The sequence below is a fragment of the Strongylocentrotus purpuratus genome, unplaced genomic scaffold (genome assembly GCF_000002235.5).
Source record: "Strongylocentrotus purpuratus isolate Spur 01 unplaced genomic scaffold, Spur_5.0 spur5_scaffold_21, whole genome shotgun sequence".
Classification (NCBI taxonomy): domain Eukaryota; kingdom Metazoa; phylum Echinodermata; class Echinoidea; order Camarodonta; family Strongylocentrotidae; genus Strongylocentrotus; species Strongylocentrotus purpuratus.
The window spans coordinates 22,971,829-22,998,715 of record NW_022145607.1 but is presented as its reverse complement, the minus strand read 5'-3'; the positions used below and the strand labels follow the sequence as shown (position 1 = coordinate 22,998,715).

At 39.6% G+C, this 26,887-nt stretch overlaps 1 protein-coding gene across 2 annotated transcripts in view; it reads right to left on the bottom strand.

Annotated features, from left to right (window-relative positions):
- Nucleotides 1-26,887, bottom strand: part of LOC577585 (kinesin-related protein 4) — a 45,422-nt gene that overhangs the window by 16,446 nt on the left and 2,089 nt on the right. Inside the window, exons 2-6 of one of the 2 annotated variants that reach the window (XM_030995390.1) lie at nt 19,729-19,875; nt 8,753-8,920; nt 7,168-7,740; nt 2,391-6,773; nt 717-2,219 (exon numbers count right to left, since the gene is read on the bottom strand). In XM_030995390.1, the coding sequence (XP_030851250.1) occupies nt 717-2,219; nt 2,391-6,773; nt 7,168-7,740; nt 8,753-8,920; nt 19,729-19,875 (6,774 nt within the window). Of the gene's footprint in view, nt 1-716; nt 6,774-7,167; nt 7,741-8,752; nt 8,921-19,728; nt 19,876-26,887 lie in introns of both variants that reach the window. The other variant, XM_030995389.1, reaches the window with a different exon arrangement.

Sequence of the window (26,887 nt, the reverse complement as noted above, 5' to 3'; positions counted from 1 at the left end):
AAAATGTAGTGAAATTTAAAAACCAGAAATGGTATGTTCACGGATGGCACGTATGGTTAAGATTTATGAAAGATTCATACCGGGAAATATAGTTTAAGCACCACTGAATTTTATCAATTAATTTGCAAGAGTTTGATGCAGTAAATATAACAGCTGTTTGCAAGGGTTCATGTCCTTTATTGTTAACAATACTGATGAGCCCACGATGTTGTCCCTATCATGACTGCTACTTTTATTGTATCAGTATTTTTTGCAAATTTTAGATTTAATGTTATACAAAGAACATAAAATGGGGTTATTTTCAGAAATTTGTGGAGAAAAGGGGGTTCTGTTTAATATCATATTGAGCTCATGGCTATTATCTTGACAAGCCGACTGCAGCGAGTAGCCTAATACTCTTTAGGCAAGGATTGTTTTACCCACAAAATTTATTTTGCTGATCTGGATCACTTGCAAAATATGTGAAGGGTTACATTAAGACCTTTTTAAGACACCATCATAACCCCAAAATAAATTTAGCCCAGATAATCTACAGGTCACGCACCCCTACACTTTAAAATCTTCTTTATGAGGCAGCATCATAAAAAAATGAAAACTAATATGAACTTAAAGAAAATGACTTTATATCTCTGGGGGTCATGGTGTCCTCCCTCCAAATAATAAAAATGACAGATTGAATTGAATATCATGAAGAGATGTGGTAGATGTATACTTACCGGTTTTGCTTTGGGAAGTGTTGACCAACGTCCTGCGGCACCCGTTGATGTAGATGCAGCCTTTCCTCCTCGGCCGTTCACCTGTGCCTTCTCTTGCTTCTCCTTTGGCTCCACTTCAACCCCATTAGCCTTCATTCCTCCCTGACATCCTCTATCTCCTTCGGTCACCTCCATCCTCATCCCTTCCTTCCAGCTGTTTCGACCGGGAGGCTTCTCTGGCGACTTCCTTTTGGCATTGTTCTCTGGCTCTTTGGTTTCAGGTAGATCTGTCAAGCGTATCTTTGAGATTTTGATGACTATCTTCTGTCGGTTGATTTTGGTGGTGTGTCCTTCCCAGATAGGCTCTGTCGGCTTCTTCTCTTTCCTTGTAACCATCTTCCAGACTTCCTTTCCCGATGCACCCACCAGCTTTTTCTTTGGACGAGTCCTCGAACCACCGACATCTTCATCATTGTCGTCATCGCTCTTTCTCTTTGTTCCACCTTTATCAGCCCTAATATCGTCATCACCGCTGCTTGCTCCTTCTAATCTTTTAAACATGTTATCTCTACTGTCCTTGATGGGGGAATCCTTCGGTTTGAAGGCCTGAGCCTTGCAGGCGCTATTCTTTACAACAGCTTTTCCATTCTTTGCTGATTTCCTCGAGTTGTCGATAGTTTGCTGTACATGAGCTTTCATACTCTGCACCATTCTCGTTGCATTGCTGCCATTTTTGTCCACCTTACCAACACGTGAACTAGAGGTCGGTGATACCTTTTTCAACCCCATTCCAAACTTTGGGGACAATGCCTCAGGGTTTTCTTTAGATTTCAATGTCCTATCATTGGTTTGTTCAATGCTTTTGGTTCTATGGTTGCGCTGTTTGAGTTCTGCACGTATGGCAGGTTCTTCGTCAATGATGTAAACATCACTTTCCATGGCATTAATTTCATTATTGTTTTTGCTAACTGTCTTTGAAGAAATGTCAGATTCCATTAATTCTACATCATCATCGTCATCATCATCTACTGTAATGGCATTACAAGGCTTTAAAGTCTTTGATCTAGTTACATGTATATGCTCTTTTGTTGAATATGCACCATTGAGATTCCTTTTCACACTGATTGCACTGCCTCGATTTGTTCTGGTCTTTTCAACATCACATTGAGTTGTTTGATGGTCGGAGTTGTTCGTGCTCGTCTCCAAAATTGCAATAGTTTCTTGCTTTCTCCTCCTCAATTGTTCTTTGTTTTGTGAATGTGCCCCCTCCTTAGCTTCATTCTGTCCAATGACCTTGGACCTGTCTATTAACCCTTGAGTCATTTCTTTGCCTTTGTCTATCCTTCCTTTTTCCTCTGCTGCATCCTCCATTTCTTCAGTTATCTCTCCTTCTTCTTTGTTCTTATCTATGGTAACGACTACACCATCCTCTTTCTCCTCCTCGTCGTCCTCATCTTCTGGTATCTCACCTTCCTCAAGCCCTTCCTCCTCCATTGTCTTATCTCTATCTCCCGTATCGGTTGCCTTGCTTTCGTCTACATCCACTTTCTCCTGCAGAGCAACATCCGGGTCGCTACCAGAACTGCCATTGATTGACTTCCTGGGTACTTCCATTTCTTCCTTCAGAGCATCTTCCTGGATGTAGCCTGAATTGCCATTGGTTTTGTTCTCTGCCTTCTTGGCTTCATCTGTTGCCTTGCTTTCGTCTACATCCACTTTCTCCTGCAGAGCAACATCCGGGTCGCTACCAGAACTGCCATTGATTGACTTCCTGGACACTTCCATTTCTTCCTTCGGAGCATCTTCCTGGATGTAGCCTGATTTGCCATTGGTTTTGTTCTCTGCCTTCTTGGCTTCATCTGTTGCCTTCCTTTCGTCTACATCCACTTTCTCCTGCAGAGCAACATCCTGGTCGCTGCCAGAATTGCCATTGATTGACTTCCTGGGTACTTCCATTTCTTCCTTTGGAGCATCCTCCCGGATGTAGCCTGAATTGCCATTGGCTTTGTTCTCTGCCTTCATTGCTTCATTAGGAGATGGAATTGGGGTGTTCTGATTACACCTGTTGTCTTTACCATCTGTAAATCCTTCATCGAGAGTTTCAATCTCAACCCCATGACCCTTGTTTTCCTCTGCTTCACCTCTTCTCATTACATTCAGGAGTGCATCATCCTTATCATCCATGTTGTCAAGGCTACTATCTCTCAACTCCTCTCCCAATCTCTTTTCCTTCAAAATTTCATTCCCAAGTTTTGTTTTAGCATTAGTGATGCATTCTTTGTCCTCTATGTTGTTGTTGATCTTCATACAATTGCTCTTCAAGGATCCTTCCAGGTTTTTATCAAATCCCTTTTTCCCAGTTGCTCCATTTCTTCCTTTCTCCTCGACTACATGAAGATTGTCTTCTGCTGGTGATATCTCTGTCATTGTAGCCTCCTGGCTATTGTCCACTCCGTCTCTTTCTGGAGTCTCCTCCAATATCTCTTTACCCACACATGTAGTCTTTGCTTCTTCAGGCTCTACCACCACCATCTTCTCTAAACTACATTCCACCTTGCCACATCCTACATCCCCTTTATGTTTGACTGCAAGATCAGGAATTCCTTGGCCACCCTCTTCCTGGATATCTCTGTACTCTATCCTTTTTTCTTCAGCAACTGTAACTGCAGATTCTTTGGTGCTATTCTTGCATTCTTTATCACCTTCTTGACTATCCTCTGTCATGATTCTTGTATCCTTAAGATTCTCTTCAGTGCTTGTGGACATCATTTTCTTGTCAGCTCCATTCACCATAGCAACTGCAACATCTCCTTCTTGATGCCTAGTCTCGTCCTTTTCCGGAGTGATTGTTTCAGAATCTATTCGACCATCTTCCTTCTCTTCCACCTCCATTTCTTCCTTTTCCTCGATATCTATTTTATCCCCAGTCATGTTACATATTGCTTCTGGAATTCTCACTCCCTGTGCCTCTTTCTTCCTATCCTCCTGTTCTTCTTTTGTGATGTTCAAGTCTGGTATCAAGTTTTGAATGTCTCTTTGATGCATGTTGTTCTCCTCATTATCCAGCTCCTTAACCTTTTGCATTTCCCTTTCAGAAATTCCGTGGGTACCTGCATTTTCAAATTCCATCTCTTCATCATCCATCCTCCTTTGTTCTTTATCCCGTTCTCCTCGATCATCGTACCCTTCACTTTCTGTTTCTTTTGAAGGTGTTCTGTCTGGATTCATCTTGTCATTGTCTCTTTGAGGTGTTTTGTTCTTCCCATCTTCCACCTCTTCGTACAATCTCAACTCCCTTTCTAATGTTATTAGGGCAACAGCAGTTTCCATTTCCACTTCTTCTGTCTGAGCCTTTCCTTCAATCTCCTTACCATTCAATGGCACTATCACTTGTTCTCTTGTTTCTTCCATCTTTTCTTCCATCTTCTCATCACAAGGTACTTGTTCTTCGCTTTTCATACCTTCTGTTTCTCTCTCCTTGGTGTCCTCTATTATTTCATCACAAGCTTCTTCTTGAATCTCATCCTCTTCATTTTCTCTTTCATTTAATTTCCTCGATCCTGATTCCAATGTTTCAATGTCTCTTTGAGGCACAACATGCTCCTTATGTTCCACTTGTTGATCAGTTTTCGACTCCTTCGCTCTATTTTCCTGGGCATCTGATATGAAAGCTTCAATCTTTTCATGATCATTGTTCGTTTTTTCTTTATCCCCTTCTCTTTGATCGTCATTCTTGTTACTTTCTTCAGTGGTTGTTCTGTCTGTTTGAGGCACATCCACATTTTTCTTCTTATGCTCCATCTCTTCATCCAGTGGCCTCGCCTTTTCTGCGCTTTCCTGAGTACCAGTCACGTCTGATTCAGTTTGTTTGTCATCTGCCTGAACCTCCCTCTCTTTTGTTTTTGATAGCACCATCACTTGCGGCTCAATCAGGTCATCCTTACTCTTCCTGTTTGCTTCCTTGTTGCATTCTTCTTCACTCTTCTCAACACATCTATCTTCTTTTCTTTCAACATCATGTGTTTCTTCATCCTTCTTTGAAGGAAGTAATTGAGTATCAACTATTTCAACAGCATGATTCTCTTTTAGCATCTCTTCTTCCAACGATTCTCGAGGACCTACCAATTCTGACACCACTTCTCCGTCTTTTTCTTTCGATAGCATCGTCACTTGCGGCTCATTTAGGTCATTGTTTGTTTCCCTATCGTGTTCCTTGTTGTCTTCGCATTTTTCATCCATCTGTTCATCACATGATTCTTCTTTACTTCCAATATTATCTGTTCTTTCATCCCCAAAATCAGAATTTATAATTTCGACGGCAAAACCCTTTTCAGTGGCGAGTTCTTTCTGGCCTTCCGCCAATGCCGATTCTGTTTCCCTGCCATCATCCTTTCCTTCTGATAGTACTGCCGCTCGTGGCTCAATTTGGCCATCATCGGCTTCCTTATGCTCTTCCTCCATCCTCTCGGTGTTTGCCCCTTCCTCTCTTACTTCCAAATCATCTGCTTCGTCTTTCTTTGTTTTTGACAAAATTTTAGAAGTCATCATTTCTAGTGCACTATCCTCCTCTTCCATGCGGTTTTCCAAGTTTGGAGTCTGTTTGACTTTCATCGGTTCACTGTCTTTAATCTCTGTATCCTTTGCAATGATGGACTCCACTGCTTTGTCCGGTTCCATTGGAACAACAGTTGACCCAGAATTCGGCTCCTCTCTCTCTGTTTCCTGATATTTTTCATTTTCCTCTCTAGTACCCATGCGAGTTTCTAGATTTTTGACCACCTCTGAGCTGTCTTCTGTGGCATTTACATTCACAGGTTCAATTGTCTCAACAGCATCCTTCTCTCCATTAGAGTAAGTAATGTCTTTATGGGTTTTACTATGGCTCCCATTCCCATCATACACTTCTGACATAGTTTCCTCTCTCGTAAAATCATTGCATGATGTGCTGTGCAGGTTCTTTTCTTCTTCCAATTTTTGTAGGATATCTGTAGCTTTGCTACTACTCTTCTCCTCAAAGAGAAATTCATCAGAGTCGGTGTCCTCTGAGCTCTTCTGACAATGTCCAGCTTCCTCATACTGCCCTTTGTCACCTCTCGTCATTTCATTTACTGACACCTGTTCCCCTTGTTCTACGGTTTCTCTTGGGAAGATGGTTGAGGCGATGCGTTCGGAATCCTGAATTTCCTCACTCCCAATGTCAAATTCTCTTAAGTCATCGTCGTCATCATCATCGTCGTCGACTTCCATCCCATCATCAGCAATGATCAAAGACGATGAATCCTCGTCCTCCTCATCGAATGGAATGACAAGAGATGACGATTCATCATCACCCGCTGCTGCTTCCTCCTCCTCCTCCTCCTCCTCCATCGTCTTCCGTTCCTCTTTGTCAATAAACACTTCTTCTTCTGCCAAAGTCTCCGCCCTTGATTTCAATGCAACTTGCAAATTGTTTGACTTTCTGGCATCAGTCTCATCAATCTGTAGCTCCCCTTGGCCCATCTTCCTTTCCTCCGATACCTGTTCTAGATCTCCATGTACAGTATCCTCTGTTTTGCTTTTTTCCGTGACGCTGATGGTGTCCTTACTGAAATCAACATAATCATCGTCGTAACCGAATTGGTCATATTCCACATTCAAAGCAGGAGCATCTCCTGGCGATTCCACGCTATCTTCATCTCCCTTCTCTGCTTCCGATGAAGAACTGATTTCCACCACTTCTGGAAGAGCACACCGCTCCTCGCCATTTTCCTCTACCTCAAGACAGTTCTTCTCTTCACCTGTGAGTTCACTCTTCCCCTTATCAACTTCAGTTTGCTCCAACATTTGACGAGCTTTCCTTTTCTTCCTCCTCTTTTCCTTATCCGCCTTTCTTTTCCTCCTGCGCTTCGTGGATAGGTCCTTGAATTTTCCGGTCTTGATACGTATGAAGAATCGGTTCCCGGCCTCTGAGGCTAGGACGTGCCTGTGCTCTAAGGATGAAGGAACTCCTTCTTTCGTCTGATAGGTGTCCGTCTGGTTCTCCTTCTCTTCATCGCTGATCTGCCTCTGGAACTCCAGGAGTGCTTTTAGGCTTCTCAGCTGATAAGGGAGAAACAAGGAAAAAAGAAAAGAGAACTTGATATAAAGAGTACAAATCAATATGCTCCTAATGGTATATTTGTCAAACCAGAAACTTTAACATGCATGAAATGGTCACAAATATTGCAAATAGTTAATAGGATTCATGCAAGTCCATCATTCTACAGTGTCCCATGATGATTGTTTCTTCAAAAACTGTATTCGGCAGCAGAGACATATAAAGTAAACTATCCATCTACATGCACCAGCCCTTTAATATCGTACCATTATGGTTTCAAACTTTTTTGAAGGAAACAAATAGGCATTAAAACAACCTTAAAATGAACCAGACATATATTTATCTATGGTATCTACTAAGGACATTTTTGGCAAAAATGCAGTAAGTAAAACTCACCTCTCTAATAACCACTTTCTTTAGTTTAATCTGTCCATTATATGGATCGCAAGTCGTTGCCTTAGTAACTCCTCCACTGACCACACCTTTCCTTGGTCTCCCTCTTTTCCTTCTTATCCCTGTTGGCCTTTCCTGTCTGCACAAATCACCATGTGACTTCTCTCCAAGCTCGGCGGTCTTCTTCTTTGGAGGCCTTCCTCTACCTCTCTTGACAGCCGTCTCTGGTGTTTGTTCTGGTACTGAATTGTCATCGAGCAGAATGATGTCGTCAACAGTTTCTAAAGGTTCTCTGTCAGGTTCTCTGTCAGGTTCTCTGTCAGGTTCTCTGTCAGGGCACGGCTGGGTTTGGGGCAGCTGAAGATCAGTTTCCCTGTCCTCACAAGACTGGGTTTGTGGTTGGAGGTCAGGCATCTTGGTTGGGTTCTTCTTGGGTCTCCCTCTCCCCCTCCTTCTCCTTCTTCTCCTCTCTCTCTTAGACTCTGTCTCCTTCCCCATCTCCAATGGCAACTCCTCTGGGCCCTTGGTAAGGACCATATCCAGCTGGCTTTCATCCATGGGATATTTGGTCTGGGGCTGTAAAAACATGGAATTTAAGAAGATGAATTTGTTAAAGGGACTGTTAATTTGTAACAATGAGAGGAGTACACAAAGAAGTTTAACATCATAGAGAATGTATTCAACGGCATCAGCAGGTAGGGGACATCATAGCATTTGGTAATCCCCCCTCACCCCTACTTTGGGGGAGTTTTCACTCTACAGTGCTTTAAAATGCCTACCTGTAGGTCTTTAGGACCCAAATTAAAACATAAAAGTGTTTATGGTGGGGGGGGGGGGGGAGGGGGCCAAGCCTCAACAATTATCTCTGCCATTTGGTCTTACCCCACTTCTCACAAAATGTCCCCACCCCCTTCACAGAATCTTCTCCACACCCTCGCATGTACCATTTAAAGTTTTTGTACATCATGAAAGATATATTAGACGGATCAGCAATATAACATATCTCATACAGTTAGAGGTTCCATATTTATTTTTTCGATGATGGATAATGATTGTTTTACATATGACTGCTAAAATATGCATGTATACAATGTATATGCTGGTAGGTAGGCAACCTACAAGGTAAGCATGTATTAGCAACCTACATGTACATGCTAAGAAAGATGTATATGCTGGTACTGTATGTTAGCAGCCAGGGGACAGACGGTTCTAGGTCCTTTCTCGAGGGACTTGGTGACGAGGAAGGATGCCTTAATAACAAAGGGCACAAGCACATTGACTTGGTTTCAAACCCAGGACCTCACAGTTACGAGACCACTGCTCAACCTCTAAGCCCTTGCACCTCCTCTGTTTTTTAATTTTTTTTTAAAGCCCGTCTGTACTAGCTTGGCCAGGGGTATTAGACCTCCCTGCAAGGTCACTGACAGGTGGTTATCTCATCAAATCAACTCTCAATTAACACAAGAAAAAGGGGATCAGAGGGGACCAACAGGCACTGATTAGACATTGTTTGCTATATAGAGGGCGCAAGTAGCTAGTGCAGTAGGGGTTCAATAGAAATGTCTCATGCTGTTCTGAAGTCTCTTACCATTCGGTTGAAGACTTTGTTGGGTTTTGAGATGAACTTTTTGATGATTCTTTTCCGCATGATGTCTCTAGTGAGTGTAGCCTTATTCTTGATGGCATAGTTCACCTTGATATCATCATCCTTCTGCTCTCTCTTTCTGGTGTGGATTAATGCATTCCTCGTTTGTCTCTGAAAGATATACAAGAATAAAAAATGACAATTAATATCAGGGTGATTCACAAGCTGTTTAAACATGTTCGTTCGTTCGATCGTTTATTCATTTCATTTTCATAAAAAACACAGCAAATGCAAATAAACAAACAAATATATATACATACAAAGAATGTTCAGTTTATACAATAACTTAAAATGAAATAGGAGAACAAAGGAAAACCCCATGGACCTGGTGGCCTTGTTTAAAAAAGTTCCCTGAATATTATAATTTATATTACTGAGTATATACATTTATTAGTTAAAGGTTACAGATGTAACAGCAAAACAGCAACAGGTTTAAATTTGTATTGTACAGGTTTGAAAATCAGTTACAGTTAATATTCATTCTCAAACAAAATAGTGTAGGATTTAATACCCATACAGTTGATTGAAAATGTTTCAAACATGGATCAGATTGCACCAGAGTGTATCTACATGTAAGAGCCTTAGAGCCCTGGATCCCAGCTACAATGGACTTTGTGCTTTGTATACATGTACCATGGACCCTACTACGCATGTACAGTACATCAGTTCACACTCCTTTGATAGCGTTCCAATTTTAAATGTTTGAAGTTTTGTTTGCTGACCTTTAAGCAAGCCCTAACTGACTCCAGCCACAACAGACTTTGTGCTTTGTTTACATCAGTTCACACTCCTTTAAAAGCATTCCAATTTTACATGTTTGAATTTGTTTTTGCTGACCATCCTTTACCCCCCCCCCCCCCCCCAACCCCTCACTTTTTACCAAATTCCCATATGCTTGCAATACATGTCAAGTTTTCAAGTGTTTAAAATCAGGATCCACTACAAGTCCAACTGCCCTGGATATTGTTGATATCAATTTATGGGATCAAAACTGATGAAGAATATGTACAATTAATGCATGACAATAAATCTAGTCAAACAACACAGGAATAATATAGTCAAGTTTGACTCCTCAGAAACATCATCATAATGGCAGGGGATACATTTTGTTGAATACCTGGTAGCCTTAATTTCTCATGACATTATACATGCACATGTAACTGTATTTGACCTTGAGAAAAATGTACATGTATGGATTTAAATAAGAAAATATGGGTTGTGAAAATGTCACTATTTGTTGACTGTACTTGTAGGAAAAGAAATTATTTCAAGTGAAATTTAAATGAGAGTAAATGTCTTGCAGTTGCAAGTTATGTAGGTCACTCATCATTAATTGAATTAACAATTCAGAAAAATTGGTATGCCATACATTGTATGTGAGTGAGCCAGCAACACTACTCACCGTATAATTAATTTTCTACAAAATCTTGCAAAAAATATGATATGCTATATTTTCATGCATGAACTGGTACATCTAACAGCTGTTCTTTAAATTTTTCAGGTCAACAAATTAATTTCAATTCTTTCAGTTTCAGTTTTCAGTTTAGTTAATTTCATATTTCACATTTCCATTCCTTACATGAATCATTAAAATAAGAATGAAAAGTATTGTTCTTTCGAAAGGTGTAAAAAATACATACAACAATATCAGGCCAAGGAGTATTGATAAAGACAAAATAACATACTGTACAGAGATATTAGAAATACAATTGTATTTGAAGTGAAATATGGGGGAATCTAGTAAAAAGCTAAGCTTGTAAATTGTAGATTCCCTTGTTTAAAAAAGAGCAATCTATTGAGCATGTAGGTTATGTTAAAAAAAAATACTTTCTGATCTGAGGAGCATTCACAGTACTTCTTTCCAACTATACAGTGTACAAAGCAATACATGTACAGTTGACTTGAAGCTGGTGGAGGCATTATGACAAGACACTTTTATCCATAATTCATTACTTTTCAGCATGGAAGATGGGGAAAAGCACACCATTCGAACACCATTATACATGTAATTCACGCATGGAGAGTCACGCACTCATATCCTATAGAAATCCATTTCTAAGGCTAGCTGCCATAGCAACCATCATTTTATGCCATTTGTTATAATCTGTATTCAAATGGGAACATGTACATAGACAGCCAGGTCACGCTACAGGTGGTAATAATTAGGTGAATGGGGAAAGGGGAAAGGGGAAAGAAGAAAAAAGGCGGTCTGCACTTTGTTTACAATAAAAACATGTACTAAATACTCGTTAAAGGGTATTGATAACAAAAGTAAGGTAGCTCATGACACACTGAGCTGAGCTGGGTGATAGAAAAAAAAAGGAAGTAAAGAACATACCGGTACTGAATTTTGTGTACAGGCCTTGGATAACTGGTAATTATCACATCGAACAACATGTACATATAATACTGTAGATAGTCTATACATTTATGCACTATGAAAAGAATATGAAAATGGAAAGCAACAATTAAAGAAATGATAAGCAATCTTGAATTAAAAGAAATAGACAAAGTGATATGTCTCTATCATAATAATAGTAATCTGGATTTATTTACCGGTAGTGCTCAAAACACAATACTGTCTTAAAGCGCTTTACAGATATAATATTACCCCGGTCAATGGATTCAAAATCGCACATTGTGCACCATCTCCACTTCCTGGAGAGAGTATTCCTACCATATGGTCACCGTGTGGGCATATGGCAAAATAGTAACACAAAGGCTTTTAGTGGCAAATACAGATTAAAGCCTTGCCAAAGGACATTAATTTCATGTCGGGGATCGAACCCACGATCTTTGCATTTCAAGTCAAGTGCTTAACCAATTGACTATGACACCTCTATGAAGAAATAGCTAGCATTTAGAAAAATAAAGTACAATTTTTTTAGCATTTCAATACATGTAAAAGGATAGGTACATGTACCTATTAAACCAAAGATACAATCAGCAACAAAATAGTACCTTTAATGAATGACAGTTTAGACTTTTAGAGGTAGAAACATGTACAATGTAGTTGCATAGTTGAATGAATAAAAATATAACTAAAAAGAAGAGAAAAAAAATCTGATCTGAACCAAGGTAAATGTACATGTATCCTGTTACATTTTAAATCTCTGGGCATTTTACTGCTGAAAATTGTCAAATTAAGCCTTTAAAAGTAGCACCGGTACAGTCCTATTTGCAGGTTTAAGTTCTAACAGCATTTGAAAGACATGCTGATTTAGAACTTCCCTCAAAACAAATGAGCTTGAAAATGGCTTTTAGTGGGAAAATAACGACCATTAGTTGTCAAATCAATGTTCTGATCTAATTCTTATTACCGGTATATATTCCACTTTTATATGGCGCTAAGCGCTTAATATAATATGTCTCTTAGCGCTTTAGTACAGATATACAATGTATTATGGGAGATTACTTGATCATAGCTTTTATTAACAGCATTACCGAAGTACTAAAGAATTTTCAATATGGAAATCATATACTGCACATACATGTACAGTTGTAAATATCTACATGTAGGCTATTATACATTTAGCACATGTACAGTATGCCAATATATAGAATAATATGTACTGATAATCTGATATCATAATCATATCATAATTAGATCATTGTTAAATGACTTTTAAAGTGTATCAAATTTCAAGGTTTCTAAACAGACTGCTCATTAATATTTTTCAGGCATAGTAGGGAACAAATAGAAAGCTTCATGCTCCAATTAAAATCAACAAAATGCAAACCGGATACAAATGAGTTAAAATTATATACGTACAGGTAATATGTATACATGTAAGGCCTGAGTGATATATGGTGAAGAACCAATTGCTGAGTAAATAACACAAGCCATTTCAAAATGTCTTCTGTAAACAAATTAATATAATGCTTCACAAATCTTAATATCGATCAGGGAGAGCTCACCACGCTGTGTAAACTGCAAAGACCGCAGTTTAATACCACCAACCATTTAGATTTAAGACTATAAGCTTTCATATGTCAATCAGACATGTTTTTTCTCCCCTTTTTTATTGGTAGAGTGTGAGAGTACGTATGTGGCAGTGTGTTGCTTGAGCACTAACTGCATACACAAGTACATTACAGGGAAGCATAATGGTTTGCTCATCCGAGACATGTATTGTGTTAAATCTTGTCAGCTATACAGTAATTGTGTGGTGCCTGGACTTCTAATCTACAGTTTACAAATATGCATGTACATGAAAGTTTATAAGGCTTGTTTGGTAAAGTGAGTTTCCCCCGAACACACTTTTTCAACAATATGCTTGAAGATAGCTCAAATTATCATTATTGAAGGGCACAAACATTATTAAAAGGGATTTTGTCATAATTTGCAGTCCTATACATGTACATGTACATCACCAAGTAGTATGATACTATGAAGAATAAATAAAAACTTAGCATATACAGGTATATATCAAAAGAGCTTGGACTTGCCTGGGTGCACGGAGAGAGATAAAAATCACTCAGCTCAGCAGCTAGACCGGAACCCTTATCGTAATTCAGGGTCAGGGCTCTTTTTTCATAAAAACTTGTTATCAATAACAATTTACAATCACTAAAGCTACCAAAATCATTGCATTTGATTGGCTTAGAGCAAATTTGTTATAGAAACTATGCGACACTTGAACAATTTTTATGAAAGCGGCCGGAGTATGATTGATTTCCTAATACAGTAACACTGAACAAATCCACTATCAAAATAATGCATCCCCAACGTACGCTTCCATGGAGGCCATTGTGTGTAAGGTACAGGTAATATCTAAATTTCAAAGGCTATTATATATTTGACATTTTTAAGGCTTCATCAATTGTATTCAATAACATATTTCAAAACACTATTAGCAGTACACATATTGAATGACTTACAAATAATTCAAATTCAAATTGAAACGGTATACAGTACTCACCATGTAAAGTAAATACAGTATACAAAGTATGTTGATAATAATAAGATTATAAGTTAATGGGTTTGATATATCAAAAGGCTGTTGTAAAAAAGCTTAATTAGACGAATAATTCATGGCTATGAAGTTATTAACACATGTACATGTAGCTACATATATATATATAGCAACTAGCTACCAGCAAACACAACAAAAAATCAACATCGATAAATCCACCTTTGGAGTGTTTTTTTTAAATACCTGCAGAAATTTTACTGATTTTTACAGTGAAATGCAAACTTCGGTAAGATACTGATTTTTGCTCGGGAACTTGACTCTATACTAGCTTCCATCACATGCTAATTAATGCATGCATGCAGGGCACCAAAAGAGTCGTGCATGCACAATTGCGCACTACTAAGTACTAACCCAAAAACTCAATATCATGCATGCAGCATGAGCAAACTCCCAACAGTTTTTTTAATGGTGTTTTTTCAGTATTATACATGTACACATGTACATGCAAATGGTAGTCCAAAAAATCAAGCATTTTTCAAAACGGTGTTTGGCTATTGTAAATGCATCATGTGAAGTTTAACATTCAAATGAAATAAAATAAAATAAAATCATTTATTTCCAAATTCCAACATCAATTAAAAACAATGTGTAAAAAACAGTCAAGAGGCAATAAAAACATTATAAAACTATGACATTTCAATCAAACATTTAAGAAGAAAACAAAACAAGTATCAGAGAGAAACAAGGTACAGGCTACATTAAAAACATAAGTGGATAATTGGAAAATGGTGAACAAAATAAAAGCCAGGTTTTTGGCTTGTTAGGGGGTCGTACATGTACAAGTAGTTTATTTATTTCCTATTATAAAACCTATTGGCAGAAATCAATTTACCCTGGGGCTCTCTTCTTATTTAATGATGGTGATGGGTGGCAGAGCATGCACAGCGGACATTAGGCTCATTTACATTGAAGAAAAACTACTTTGAAAAAAAAAGTATATTTTGTGAACTACCATTTCCAGTACAATACTGGATAAACAATGAAGACCTGTTGATGTTTGATAATTCTGTCCTTGTGTGCGTAAGTTCATCACATGCACTAATTGTTGCTGCTCTGCATACATTAGCTCGGAAGCTAGGAGAGTCACGTGACCGAAAAACCAGAATAATTCACTAATGTTTTGAGAGCGAGCAGCACCTTCAAAATCAGAGGTGTTTCAGCCGGCATTTAAACATACCACTCTACAGAGGAGGGTTTTGAGGGAATAATGCTTTTTTGTCTCATTTATGGGTACATGTAGCTGCATGCCTATCAGCTTCCAACGAAACTATGCAATATGTGAGAAAAAACAATGGTTTTTGTTTGTGGTGTAAATGCCCGTTATTCCAAGGCATATTGTTTGTCATATATTGATAGTTGATTGTTAACTTGCTGTCTATTGCACAATGTTATTACACATCCTCTAGAGAATACATGTAGTATTACACCAAACTAGCTGTAGATGTTATTTCTGGAAGTCTGGTCAATGGTGGTGTTAGATCGAGGGATCGCAAGGGGTTTTCCCCTGGACTCACTGTGATTCTTGGCTCTCATCCCACCTCCTGGGAACATGCAATGTCAGACCATGGACCCTGCCAGGGTCACACCATTTCCTACCGTAACTAGTCTTTCAAAACAGACTCCATTTATGGTTGCATATTTTAAAAACAAGTGACATTCAAAGACATCTACATGTAGACGACATGTTCATCACATATCAGTCCAACAATAACCTACATGTACAAGTACATCTGCCATGAGTAAACCTATACTTTTTTGGTAAACATGTGCTGTACATGAAAGCTACATAAACACTTCCGGATCTATATTTGTAGGCCTTATCATTGAGATACAAGTCCAAAATCTACTGGAGTCCGATGAAAACAAACACTCATCGATAATTTTTTTTTTTTTTCGTTTTATTTTTTTCTTGTCTGAAAGCTGACCTTGAAGACCACATGATTGCATTTCAGGAGAAACCAATACATTATGAATCAGTTATCATGTAATACATGGGTTGCTAGGGGATCAAAGCAAAAATAAACTAACTGAAAAGCACAACTCTACAAGAATTGTATATTTTATGCATGACAGCTAGCTACCGGGTACAAGGATTGCTAAGTTCCATGTGCAGTTTCATTTCCTTATCATTCTCAGCCCATTATTCAGCTTTACATACATCACGGACCTACAGTACAACATGGATAGTCTTGATCAGTATTGCAACACACTGTACATAATCTTCATGCATACATACAAGTTTGTGTGATTCTCAGCCATTTATTTTTCCGAGGTCATTCCATGAAACCAACAGCCTACAAAGGCCACAAGAACGACTTTGACAAAAGGTTCACTAGACCAATTAAAGCCAAAAATAACAACTGCCGAAGAAATATATCAGAAAATACATGTATGTTCCCCGAAGTCATCCCAGATTCCCAGTAAACCAAAAGCCCACAATAGCCACAAAATATATAGAAAAAGTTTGTTTTTATAGCACTCAAGTAGATTGTGGACTTGTATCTCAATAATAAGGTCTACAAATATTTTTGAAGACACTTTGTTTATTTTGCTATTCCTAGCAACCCATCTATTGCATGATAAACAATTCACAATGTGCTTCTCCCTTATCCCTGTTTAATGTATTGTTGATCTTTTTATGTATTTCAATTCGGTGGCCCCTTTTTATAAGCCCTGCTTTATCCAGGGTCACCAAACCATCATTGTGTTGTTCTGCTAAATTTTTGATGTAACTTATTTTGATTGTACAGTATACATATATTTTAATGGTTGAATACGTATATGAATTTAACTGAATGACGTTTTTGATTAATACTGATAAGTCCTGAAATATAGGGAAAAGGAATTTTGAAAAAATTCTATGAGAACAGCATCCCATTCCATGGCCCATGAGACAGACAAAACAAAAAAGTGTATGACGGAAGTTAGAAATATGTTGGACTCTTGAACTCTCTGGAAAGTTGTCAAAATACCTACAAAACCAACATTTTCGGTCTCATGAGCCATCGGTCTCGTAGACTGTAAGTCTCAAGGGGTTTGAGGCTCATTTCCCATCTACTCCAAAAAACACTTGATTACGCCAAGAAGTCAGTCAATTCCCAAAGGGGTCTGCACATGCAGACTACAATATAATGTACACTAAATATACTGTAGTCTGCAACAACAGACTCTTATTTGACACTTTACCACAATTGTAAAGCCAAGACTTGAGGCTTGAGCATGGCTTAGATAGTCAGTTCGGGCTGTGTCCAGGAGCGGTTTAAAATAACTTGCTTTTAATGGATGTAGAAAAACAAGAGAAACATAGTAAATTTTGTTTGATTAAAATGAAAGTTTATCATGTCATTAAAAATTCATAACTCTCTCATTTATAGTTATCCGATTTTGCTCAAACTTTTTTTGATTGGTTTGTCTGATTTGTCTGCTTCTATTGAAAGTAGGTTATTTTTGGAGTGGACTTGCCCTTTAAGACTACAGCGCCTTTTGTAGTCTCATACTGCAGACACTTTAATGTACAACGAATGGCAATAGTTTGTGCCTGCAAACTAAATATACTGATTGCTTTTAATACAGAATTGCACTTAAAATTTCCGCTGAGCTCTGACACAATATTCACACAATAGCCTTGGCTCGTATAAACTCACAAATGCATGCAGGGCTATTTGCATAGTGCATGTGCATCCATTAGATCTCTGTACAGCATTATTGAATGCCACTTTGAGATATGAAAGTCTCAAATTACCATCTCTGTCTCGTGTACATATTGTGTCTGTATACCAGTGTAAAAAAATGATTTTCTATTCGAGGGACCTCTTTTAGAATAAGGTGTTGTATAAGAGTGATTTACTGGCAATAATATGTAATAAAAAGAATAATAAATCGCTTCATACAATGTTTTTTAGGACTAAACAAACAAGGACATTGAAGGTCAAGTAAAGTTAACATACAGCAATAATAATACATAATTCTAATAATAATTACAGACAATTAGCAACTTAAACAAACATGCCCTAGCTATAAATAACTATTAAACAAGAGATACTTTGCTGAAACAACTCCAAGGATGAGGATTGAGGGATACTAATTAATTGGTAAACTATTCCATAATTTAGGGGCTGCAACAACAAAAGCACAATTTAAATATTTCATTTTTTTTGTAACCAGAGCTCTTTTAGTGCTACATGTATTACCAAAGCTAGTTTCTCTCAAAGCTCCTGTGTATTTTTACCGCCTCTGTCTGTCTATGTACACTACATACAGGTTTCAAAATCTTAAAAGAAAAAAATGCTTGAAACGATAGAGGTAACAAAACAATCTTGGTCACTGTTTCAAACAGTAATGGGTAATTCCCTAAATTGGTGACACAAAACCTGTTACATATAAATAATAATAATAATAATATTGGATTCTTATATAGCGCATGTATCGACCTTGCAAGGTCCTCAAGGTGCTCCAACATTACCCGGCTATGCTAGGCTGCCGATTTCGACGCCCACAGCATTTTAAGGAATTCCTTCCTGCCGGTACCCATTTAACATCTGGGTGGAGAGTGGCAAATGTAGATCAATGTCTTGCCACACGTATTTGTGGCTCTGAGTAAAGACTTAGATAGTGAAGTGAGATTGTTATTGATTCTAGGTATGATATTATGCTTGGAAATCGCTTAACAATCTAACTCCACTATCTAAGTCTTTACTCAGAGCCTCAAATATGTGTGGGTTCCTTAAGTAACAGGGACATCGAAAATGTCTCAAAGTGGGTCCCTAATTTATGGAATTACCCTAATACACTGCCCTAGACATAAAGATCTTTCATGTACCCACTGTATGTATAAGTACCGGTACTGCTACAATGTGGTATATATTTATGTGGGATTCCCCACATTAGCCACATACTGTACATGTAAGTATAGGTCTATATTAGTTTACACAGAGTACTTTGTTCGTGATGACACGTTTCCTGTACATCTGGGGAAGTGATCTTGAATAAAAAATATGAGCAACATTTGTATAAATATCATTTGTAAATTGTAAATTAAAGAACTCACCGGTACACCTATTTGGCGTAATATGTGAAACTTGGAGAAAGACCAAAACCCATAAACTCACAAACGTGATGACTTGGCAAGTTAACAATATGATCATAATGTTGTGTTAGTTCAACAAAATCATATATATTTTAAAGTATTTGTCAGATAGGCATGGGCAGGCCAGGTTCAGGATTTAGTAGGGCAAGGGGGGGGGGGGCATGATTCCGTAAAAATTGAGTCGAAAACTTGAAGGGGTGCACGGGGCAAAGGAAAAATACAGTGTACACTGTACTTTATGTATCCCAAGTTGGCTTTTCTAGACAGGGGGGGGGGGGGGGCATCTTAGGTCGGCATGCCCCCTCCTTTGACGCTGCACTTATTTTAACAGGAATTGCATATCATCCAACAGTATTTGCGATGAGTTTCCATGCACAGCAAAACAACGCAAGCTTTCCAAGCAAGTGAATGAGATTCTCTTTAAAGCCTATCTGCACTAGTTTGGCCAGGAGTGATTAGACCTCCCTGCATGGTCACTGACAGCTGGTTATCTCATCAAATCAGCTCTCAATTAACATAAGAAAAAGGGAACCATGGAGGACCAACTGTCACCGATAAGGCATTGTTTGCTATATAGAGGGCTTTCCAAGCAAGTGAATGAGATTCTCTTTAAAGCATATCTGCACTAGTTTGGCAAGGAGTGATTAGACCTCCCTGCATGGTCACTGACAGCTGGTTATCTCATCAAATCAGCTGTCAATTAACATAAGAAAAAGGGAACCATGGAGGACCAACTGTCACGGCCGATTAGGCATTGTTTGCTATAGAGGGCATAAGTATCTGTATAGTGCAGTGGGGCTTTAAACTGCACCTTGCCAATTTTCTTTTCTTTTACCAGCAATAGAATTTGCACTTACCCTTTTCTTCTGTTTGTACTTTTTGTCTTGAACTTTGGAGACATAGTCATCTAGGAGCTCTTCACAGTGAGTAAGATTGACTCTGGGTTCCCACGTAGCCGTGTCGGCACCGTAGCCTTTCCAGCGGACACGAAACCAGAGTTTTCCCTGGAAGGAAAGAACAAAATTGAGGCTTATATTAAAGAAAAATCGAGATGAATATACATGTATATGACATGGGATGAGAAATTCAATTGTGATTGGGGCAGTGAGTCTGTGGACACTGAATGACTACTACTAATATCATTAATGTTAACGTATTCTTCACATACATGTAGAGTTTAATGAACAATTATCTTTGGCTATACAGAGTTTCTCAAGAACAGAATACCGGTATATAACTTGATAATTGGGAGATGATTATTGCAAAGAAATTTATTTTCTCAGATAAATTCACAAATACCTACTCCTTCCCACCTAGTCACTACTCCCAATTTTTTATCTTATCATCCACCTCCCTTTATGTTTCCTCTCCTCCTACATGTACACCTTTCTCAATCCTCTTCTACCGTTCTCCTCATCTCCTCATTTTTCTTCCCCTCTTCCTCAGATTCTTCATCCCCTTCTCCATATTTGCCAGTCTCCCCTTCTTTACCCCTTCATCCTCCTACCCCTCCTTTCTCTCAACCACTTCTCCTACTTCACCTCCTCCATCTTTTCATCTCCTATTCCTCTTCCCTACTACAGTATTTGCCCTTCTCCAGCTCGTCCTATTTCACATCCTCCCATCTTCTTATTCTTGATCTCCTCCAAATTTATTATTTCTACTGCTCTTCAAACCCTAACCCCTCCTCCTCTCTTTCCTCCTCACCATCACCTCTTCATCATCTTGCCCCAAAAGTTCTCTTTCTCTATCTCACAGTGTACGTCCTCCCATTCTACCTCTTCCTCCTCCTCACATTGCATCTTCTTCCATTTCCTCTACTCCTCGTTATCTCCCTCATCTAACCTCCTGCTTCTTCTCCTCTTTCTATTCCCCTCCTTTTCATCATCACCTCTTCCTCAAATTTTCTATCCTCTTTCTTCTTCCAGTTTCCATCATTCTCCTACCATTCATGTATCTCCTCTCTTTCTTCTCCGATCCCCCTCCTTGATCCCCCTCGCTTCCTAATCTCATCCTTCCACTTTCCCTCTTCCTCTTCGTGTATATCTACAATCTACATATATGTACCTCATCTCTCGATCCCTTCAACTTCTCATCCCTCTGTCTGCTACTCTCCTTCATCTCATCTTTGTTCTCCTCCTCCATATCCTCTATTTCTTCCTCATTTATATCTCCACTTCTCCCCTCCTACTACTTCCCCCTCCTCTATCATTCTATGTAAATGTACAGTATGTCTATATATTCCTCTTCATGTCTCCCTCTTCGTCTCCCAATTTCCTCCTCCTAATTTACTTCCACCTCTTTCCTTCATCCCCTCCTGCCTGTCATCTCCTCCTCCTCCAATATGTAATTACAATCTACAGTACAACTACTGAACTACAACTAGTAGTATTACATATACATACATGAATAATGTTTGCGCTTGTTATGAAGAAGAACAAAAACTGGTGTAAATCAATTGTATAGTCTATAGTCTAGAAATATTGTATTATATTTATAAAATCATGACAAGATTCTTTAATATTAAATATTTTATTGAACATTTGATCTACAATTTCATGTTTTGCCAATCAACAGGTGACAAAAAAACAGTCATATTCATATCAGTCTTTTTCGTTCAGCGTAGATCTATCAACTAGGCCTACTACAGAGCTCAGTCAGAGGAGAGTGTCAATTAAGTAGTGGGGTGCCCTGGTACTCAGTCATTTCAAGTTCATGTAAAAGTTTCGATTTTGGTACCAAATTGAAGGTTAGCGTCTGTAAAACAATTTTGGTTCGAGTGTCAAGCATGTACGATAAAAAATTCAAAATGGCCGCCAAAATCCAAGATGGCTGCCAATTTCAAGGTTTTTGCACATTGCGCGTCATAACGTTTGTACTACTGAGTCTAGAATGAGGATTTTTGTTTCTACACCTATGTTTCCATGAGTGAGGAATTGCATAAAAATGAAATAAACACAATTGGAGCATATCTTTTATTCAAAATGGCCGCCAAAATCCAAGATGGCCGCCAATTTCAAGCTTTTTTATTATTCCTCTTAACTCTTGTACTATTTGAGTCTAGAATGGAGATTTTGGTCTCTATACCTATGATTGCATGTGTGAGGAATTGAATAAAAATAAAATAAACACAATTGGAACATATTTTCAATTCAAAATGGCCGCCAAAATCCAAGATGGCCGCCATTTTTTGTTTGTTTTCCCCTTCGCATTATGCCTCATAACTTTTGAACTTCTGAGCCTAGATTGGTAATTTCGGTCTCTATACCTAGGTTTACATGTGTGAGGAATGGAATAAAAATGAAATAAACATGGTTGGAGCATATCTTCAATTCAAGATGGCTGCCAATTTCAAGCTATTGCATTCCTTGTACTATTGAGTCTAGAATGTAGATTTTGGTCTCTATACCTATTTTTGCACGTATGAGGTATTGAATACAAATTTAAAAACATAATTGGAGCATATTTACTCTCATATTGCATAGACAATTGCTTTAAAAACTGTCAACAATGCATACAAAATAACAATATGGCTAACAAATTAACCAAATATACCTATTTTCGTGCTAGATGGTGTTAGATGATGATGATGATTCACAGCATTTGTATAGAGCCATTTAACTGTTTAAAAAAACATTCAAAGGCGCGAGCTCCTCCAATAAAGTTAGCATTTAAATGTCTGAAGGAAGATGTGAGTTTTGAGTGAAGCTTTGAAGTGGTCAAGGTTGTCATTTTCGCGAATAGATGATGGGAGGGAATTCCACAGGCGAGGAGCAAAAGAGGAAAAATGCTCGGTCTCCAAATCCCTTGAGATGAGTAATGGGCATCTGGAGAGTAAGGCCAGATGAGCGAAGTCCAGGGCGAAGATGACGCCGCTCGATTAAAGATGACACATATCCTGGGGTCTGACCATGAATTGCCTTAAATGTGAGCAGCAGGACCTTGAATTCAATTTTGCTCTTGACAGGAAGCCAATGTAGCTCAGCAAGAACAGGAGAGATGTGATCATGTTTCCTCAAGCCAGTATCAAAGCAAAAGTGGTGCTGCATTCTGTACTGCTTGAAGTCTGTTCAAGGTTTCAGAAGGAGGCCAGCCAGATTAGATGAAATAAGTGAATGAATAAGGCTTTCTGCTGCCTTCCTCGTAAGCAATGGTCTAATGGCTGCAATATTACGAAGCTGGAAGTAAGCAGTCTGACATACCTGTAAAATGTGCCTGTCCATTTTCATGGACTGATCGAAGTAGACCCCAAGGTTACGGGCGCTTTCCGTAGGAGAGACAAACACATTGCCAACTTGGAGGTCCATGGAGTTGACCTTGTTCCTCATGTTAGGTGAAGAAATTATGAGGTATTCAGACTTGTCATCATTGAGTTTCATGAAATTCTTTACCATCCATCGACGAATATCAGCAAGGCACTAGGTCATCCTTGTAGCTATGGCCTTTTCATCAGTTGCCACTCTTGGATCAAATGTCACATACAGCTGGGTGTCATCTGCGTAGAAGTGGACTTGTACACCATGTTGACGGGCTACGTTCCCAAGAGGGGAAGTGTACAACGTGAAGAGTATCGTCCGGGGACAGACCCCTGCGGAACGCTGTAGGTCAAGGAAGCTTCATCCGACACAGTTCCATTGATGTTCACAGCCTGTCGTCTGCAGTAAAGATATGACCTGAACCATTCCAGTGCAGTGTCATCGACCTTGAAGTCTCGTTGCAGCCTCTGGAGAAGGACTTTGTGATCAATCGTATCTAATGCGGCAGATAAGTCCAAAAGACTGCCCTCAGGATGATAGATATTTTTAGAAGAGCAGTCTCCATGCTGTGAAGCCTCTTGTACGCAGACTGCATGGTCTCATGAAGGTCATAGTCCTGTAGGTGTAATGTCAGTCTTTTGGCGTCTACTTTCTCGAGAACTTTGGCGAGGAAAGGCAGGTTAGATATGGGCCGATAACTGCTCATCTCATCACGATGTAGGGATGACTTCTTCAGTACATGAGTAACATGAGCAAGTTTCAGCTCCTCTGGAAACTTCCCTTCGTGTAGAGAAGCATTGACTATCCTTGAGATAAGCATGGCCATCAAGTCATCATTTTCCTTCACAACTGAGGTAGGAATCGGATCCAGGGAGCATGACTTAACAGGGGTCATTCAAATGACTCTATGCACCTCTAGCGGACTTGTGGGCCCGAGTGTATTCAGACGCTCACTGCCAGAGGATGTTACTTCGTTGTTTAACTCTACTCCATCACTTGAAGACATATCTGACTGCAGGTTGCATCTAATAGACTCAATCTTACCAATGAAATACCTTGAGAATTTAGAGGCTAGATCATCAGGTGAGGTATGATGTGGAAGTGCCGTAGTTGATTCAGTCTTCCGGTGCAGGAGCTTGTTGATGATGGCGTAGAGTGCCTTCTGATCATTTCCACAATCAACTATGAGTTCATTGTAGTCGGCTTTAGCATCAGCAAACAATTCCTTGACTCGATTTCTCTGCTTGTAAGTGTCGGCTTGCATGGTGATGTAGATATACAGTAGGCTTGCGGGTGCACCATGTGAGAGAGAGATAGAGAGAGGATAGAGTATAGCCCAGTTACTTCTCGCATGTGCACTTGCACTGACGTGTGCACTTTAGCTTGGTCTTCACACATTTGCACCGAGAGCAGGCATTGGAGCAAGTGCACTTCACATCCAGGTGGAAGACATCCTTGCCGTCCTCTTCCTTCCACCCATGGTTGATTAGGTTGTTGACAGGCATCATAGACATGTGGGCTGTTGCCCAGATGCTCGACTGAAAGACACTCCTCTTCAGATGTTGATACAGAGCATCTGTGGTTGGAGGAATTCTCTCCACGTCCCTGGTCTTCTGTCATTCGGACGAGGTCAACATCATTGTCCTCATCATTCAAGTACAGCCAACAGACAAAGTTTGTAGCCACTTCTTTCAACCTTGGCGATGTTTCAAATGGATTGTCAACCATACTTGAGAATTGTTCCATGAGGGACGGCACTTCGTGCATCAACATGCAGCAGGATCGCTTACCCTTGAACTTGAAGGAAGAAGTACTGTCTGATCCTGTGAATGCGTGGAAAAGGGCCATGGCCTTGCATGTTGTCGTGCCCAGGTTTGTGGCGATACTGTTCAGAGAGATCATTTTAGTTGTCGTTCCCGCTTTGAAGGAGATCCAGATTTCTGCGGCCTGATTCAGAGCCTTGATGTGATGGAAATTACTCAGAAGGATTACGACAACATCAGTGTCTCCAGTGTAAACCATCCCAAGTGAAGAGGATTGGAGAGCGTGGAGCAGATGTACTAAGACAGGCGTGTCAGCTTCCTCATGGTTGCACTGATCCATAGATGAACTGTTTCCAGCATGGAGCACTTGATCACCTGATGTGACGTAGACACTCTTGTCATCAGGGAAATTCTGTTCTATGATCTTCTTGGACAAGAATGAGAATAGTTCCTTCTTGTTGTCATCGTTTGTTAGAAACTTTTGCCAATTTCCTGGAAGTTTTGCAGAACCAGATACTCGTTGTCGGGTGCCCTTTCCACGTTTTTCTCTTGTGCCTCCTTTGATTGTCATTGCACGATACTGGTCCCAGACAAAGTCTACTCTTGTCGATCGCTTCAAGTCGTGGCAAATTCTTGGGCAGAATACCTTGTCGAAATATGAATCAAAGTTCTTGCCTTGGACAAATGTACCAGGAAGTGAGTGTATCAGTGTATCAATAACAATGAAGTCGTAAGAATCTGGTGCAACTAGTTTCTTGCTGACATGAATGGCACTACTTGCTGTGTCTTCCATGATATATGCCAACAAATCTGACTTGGTACAAGAGTTGAGAGACCCTTCGGATGATAATGCAGGAGGGTATGGGGAAGATTCATGATGAAAAAACTCCTCCAAATCCCCTCCGCGGCTGTCTAGTACAAGAAAAGCTTGCCCATAAAGCTCTGCATGACGTTTGAAGTGCTGCATTTTAAGCTTAATTGCTGACTTCTTTTGTGTTTTCTTCTCATGGAACAACAGTAAGTTGTTTCGTTTAATTGGTGCTGTCAGAGGTGTGTCATTTGAGGTAAGCACATGCTCTCTGAAGTTGTTGTACTGATCTTGTCCAATAGACTCGACTTCATGGACAGATTCTGCAGCAGCTGGAGACTCACACACCTTGTCGTCTAATGTAACCAGGACTCCACTGTGCTCCTCAAAAGGATTTCCATTGCTCAGCAACACCTCCATCAGATCTTTGGTATGGTGTATAAATCGATGCTGAGATGCATATCCTTCCTCATGGTGAGGTAGCTCTTCAACATCATCGTGATTGTTCCCACCAGTGAACTCCTCAATGACACGGCTGATTTCTGGGCCAGTCATGATTCAGCGTTCCAGCATATCGGGGTTCTCTGTGAGACCAATAATGCCACCAACTTCTTTCACCCTTTTGTTGGCTTGCTCGTGTGCTTGATCGATTGGTAAGGATGAGAACCGGCGATTGCTTCGAGTTATTGTCCAATGTCCCTTCTCAAACTCTTCCTTTATGCTGTCTGGTAGACCTTCCAGGTCTCGGATAAAGATTGGTATCCACCTGGCATAATTCTGTTGATCTAGAGCAAAGAACAGAGGCACAAGCTTTCTCAGGGTAGTAACCATGAGTTCCAACTTTCGCTCCCGATGTGCCCGGATGAACATGAATATGATCTGTTGGTACTTGTGTACGAGTAGCCAGAATTTTAATTTTGGACTTTCTTTGGAAGCTTCCATGACCCAATCCTCAAGAGTCCTCTTGGTCTTCGTAGGCCTGCTTCAGAAGGCTGTCAAGCACCACAATAGTAACTTGATGTGCATATCTTGTTCTCATTACATTGGATGCTTTTAGAAAAGCTGTGGCTGCTGCTTCTGTCTTAACTAGCCCAGCTTTTGTCAGGGTTTCAGGCCATCCAGACCCACGCAGAAGATCTCCCATGGTGCTCCATAAAGCCATCTCAATGTGGAGCCCACCTAGCATAAC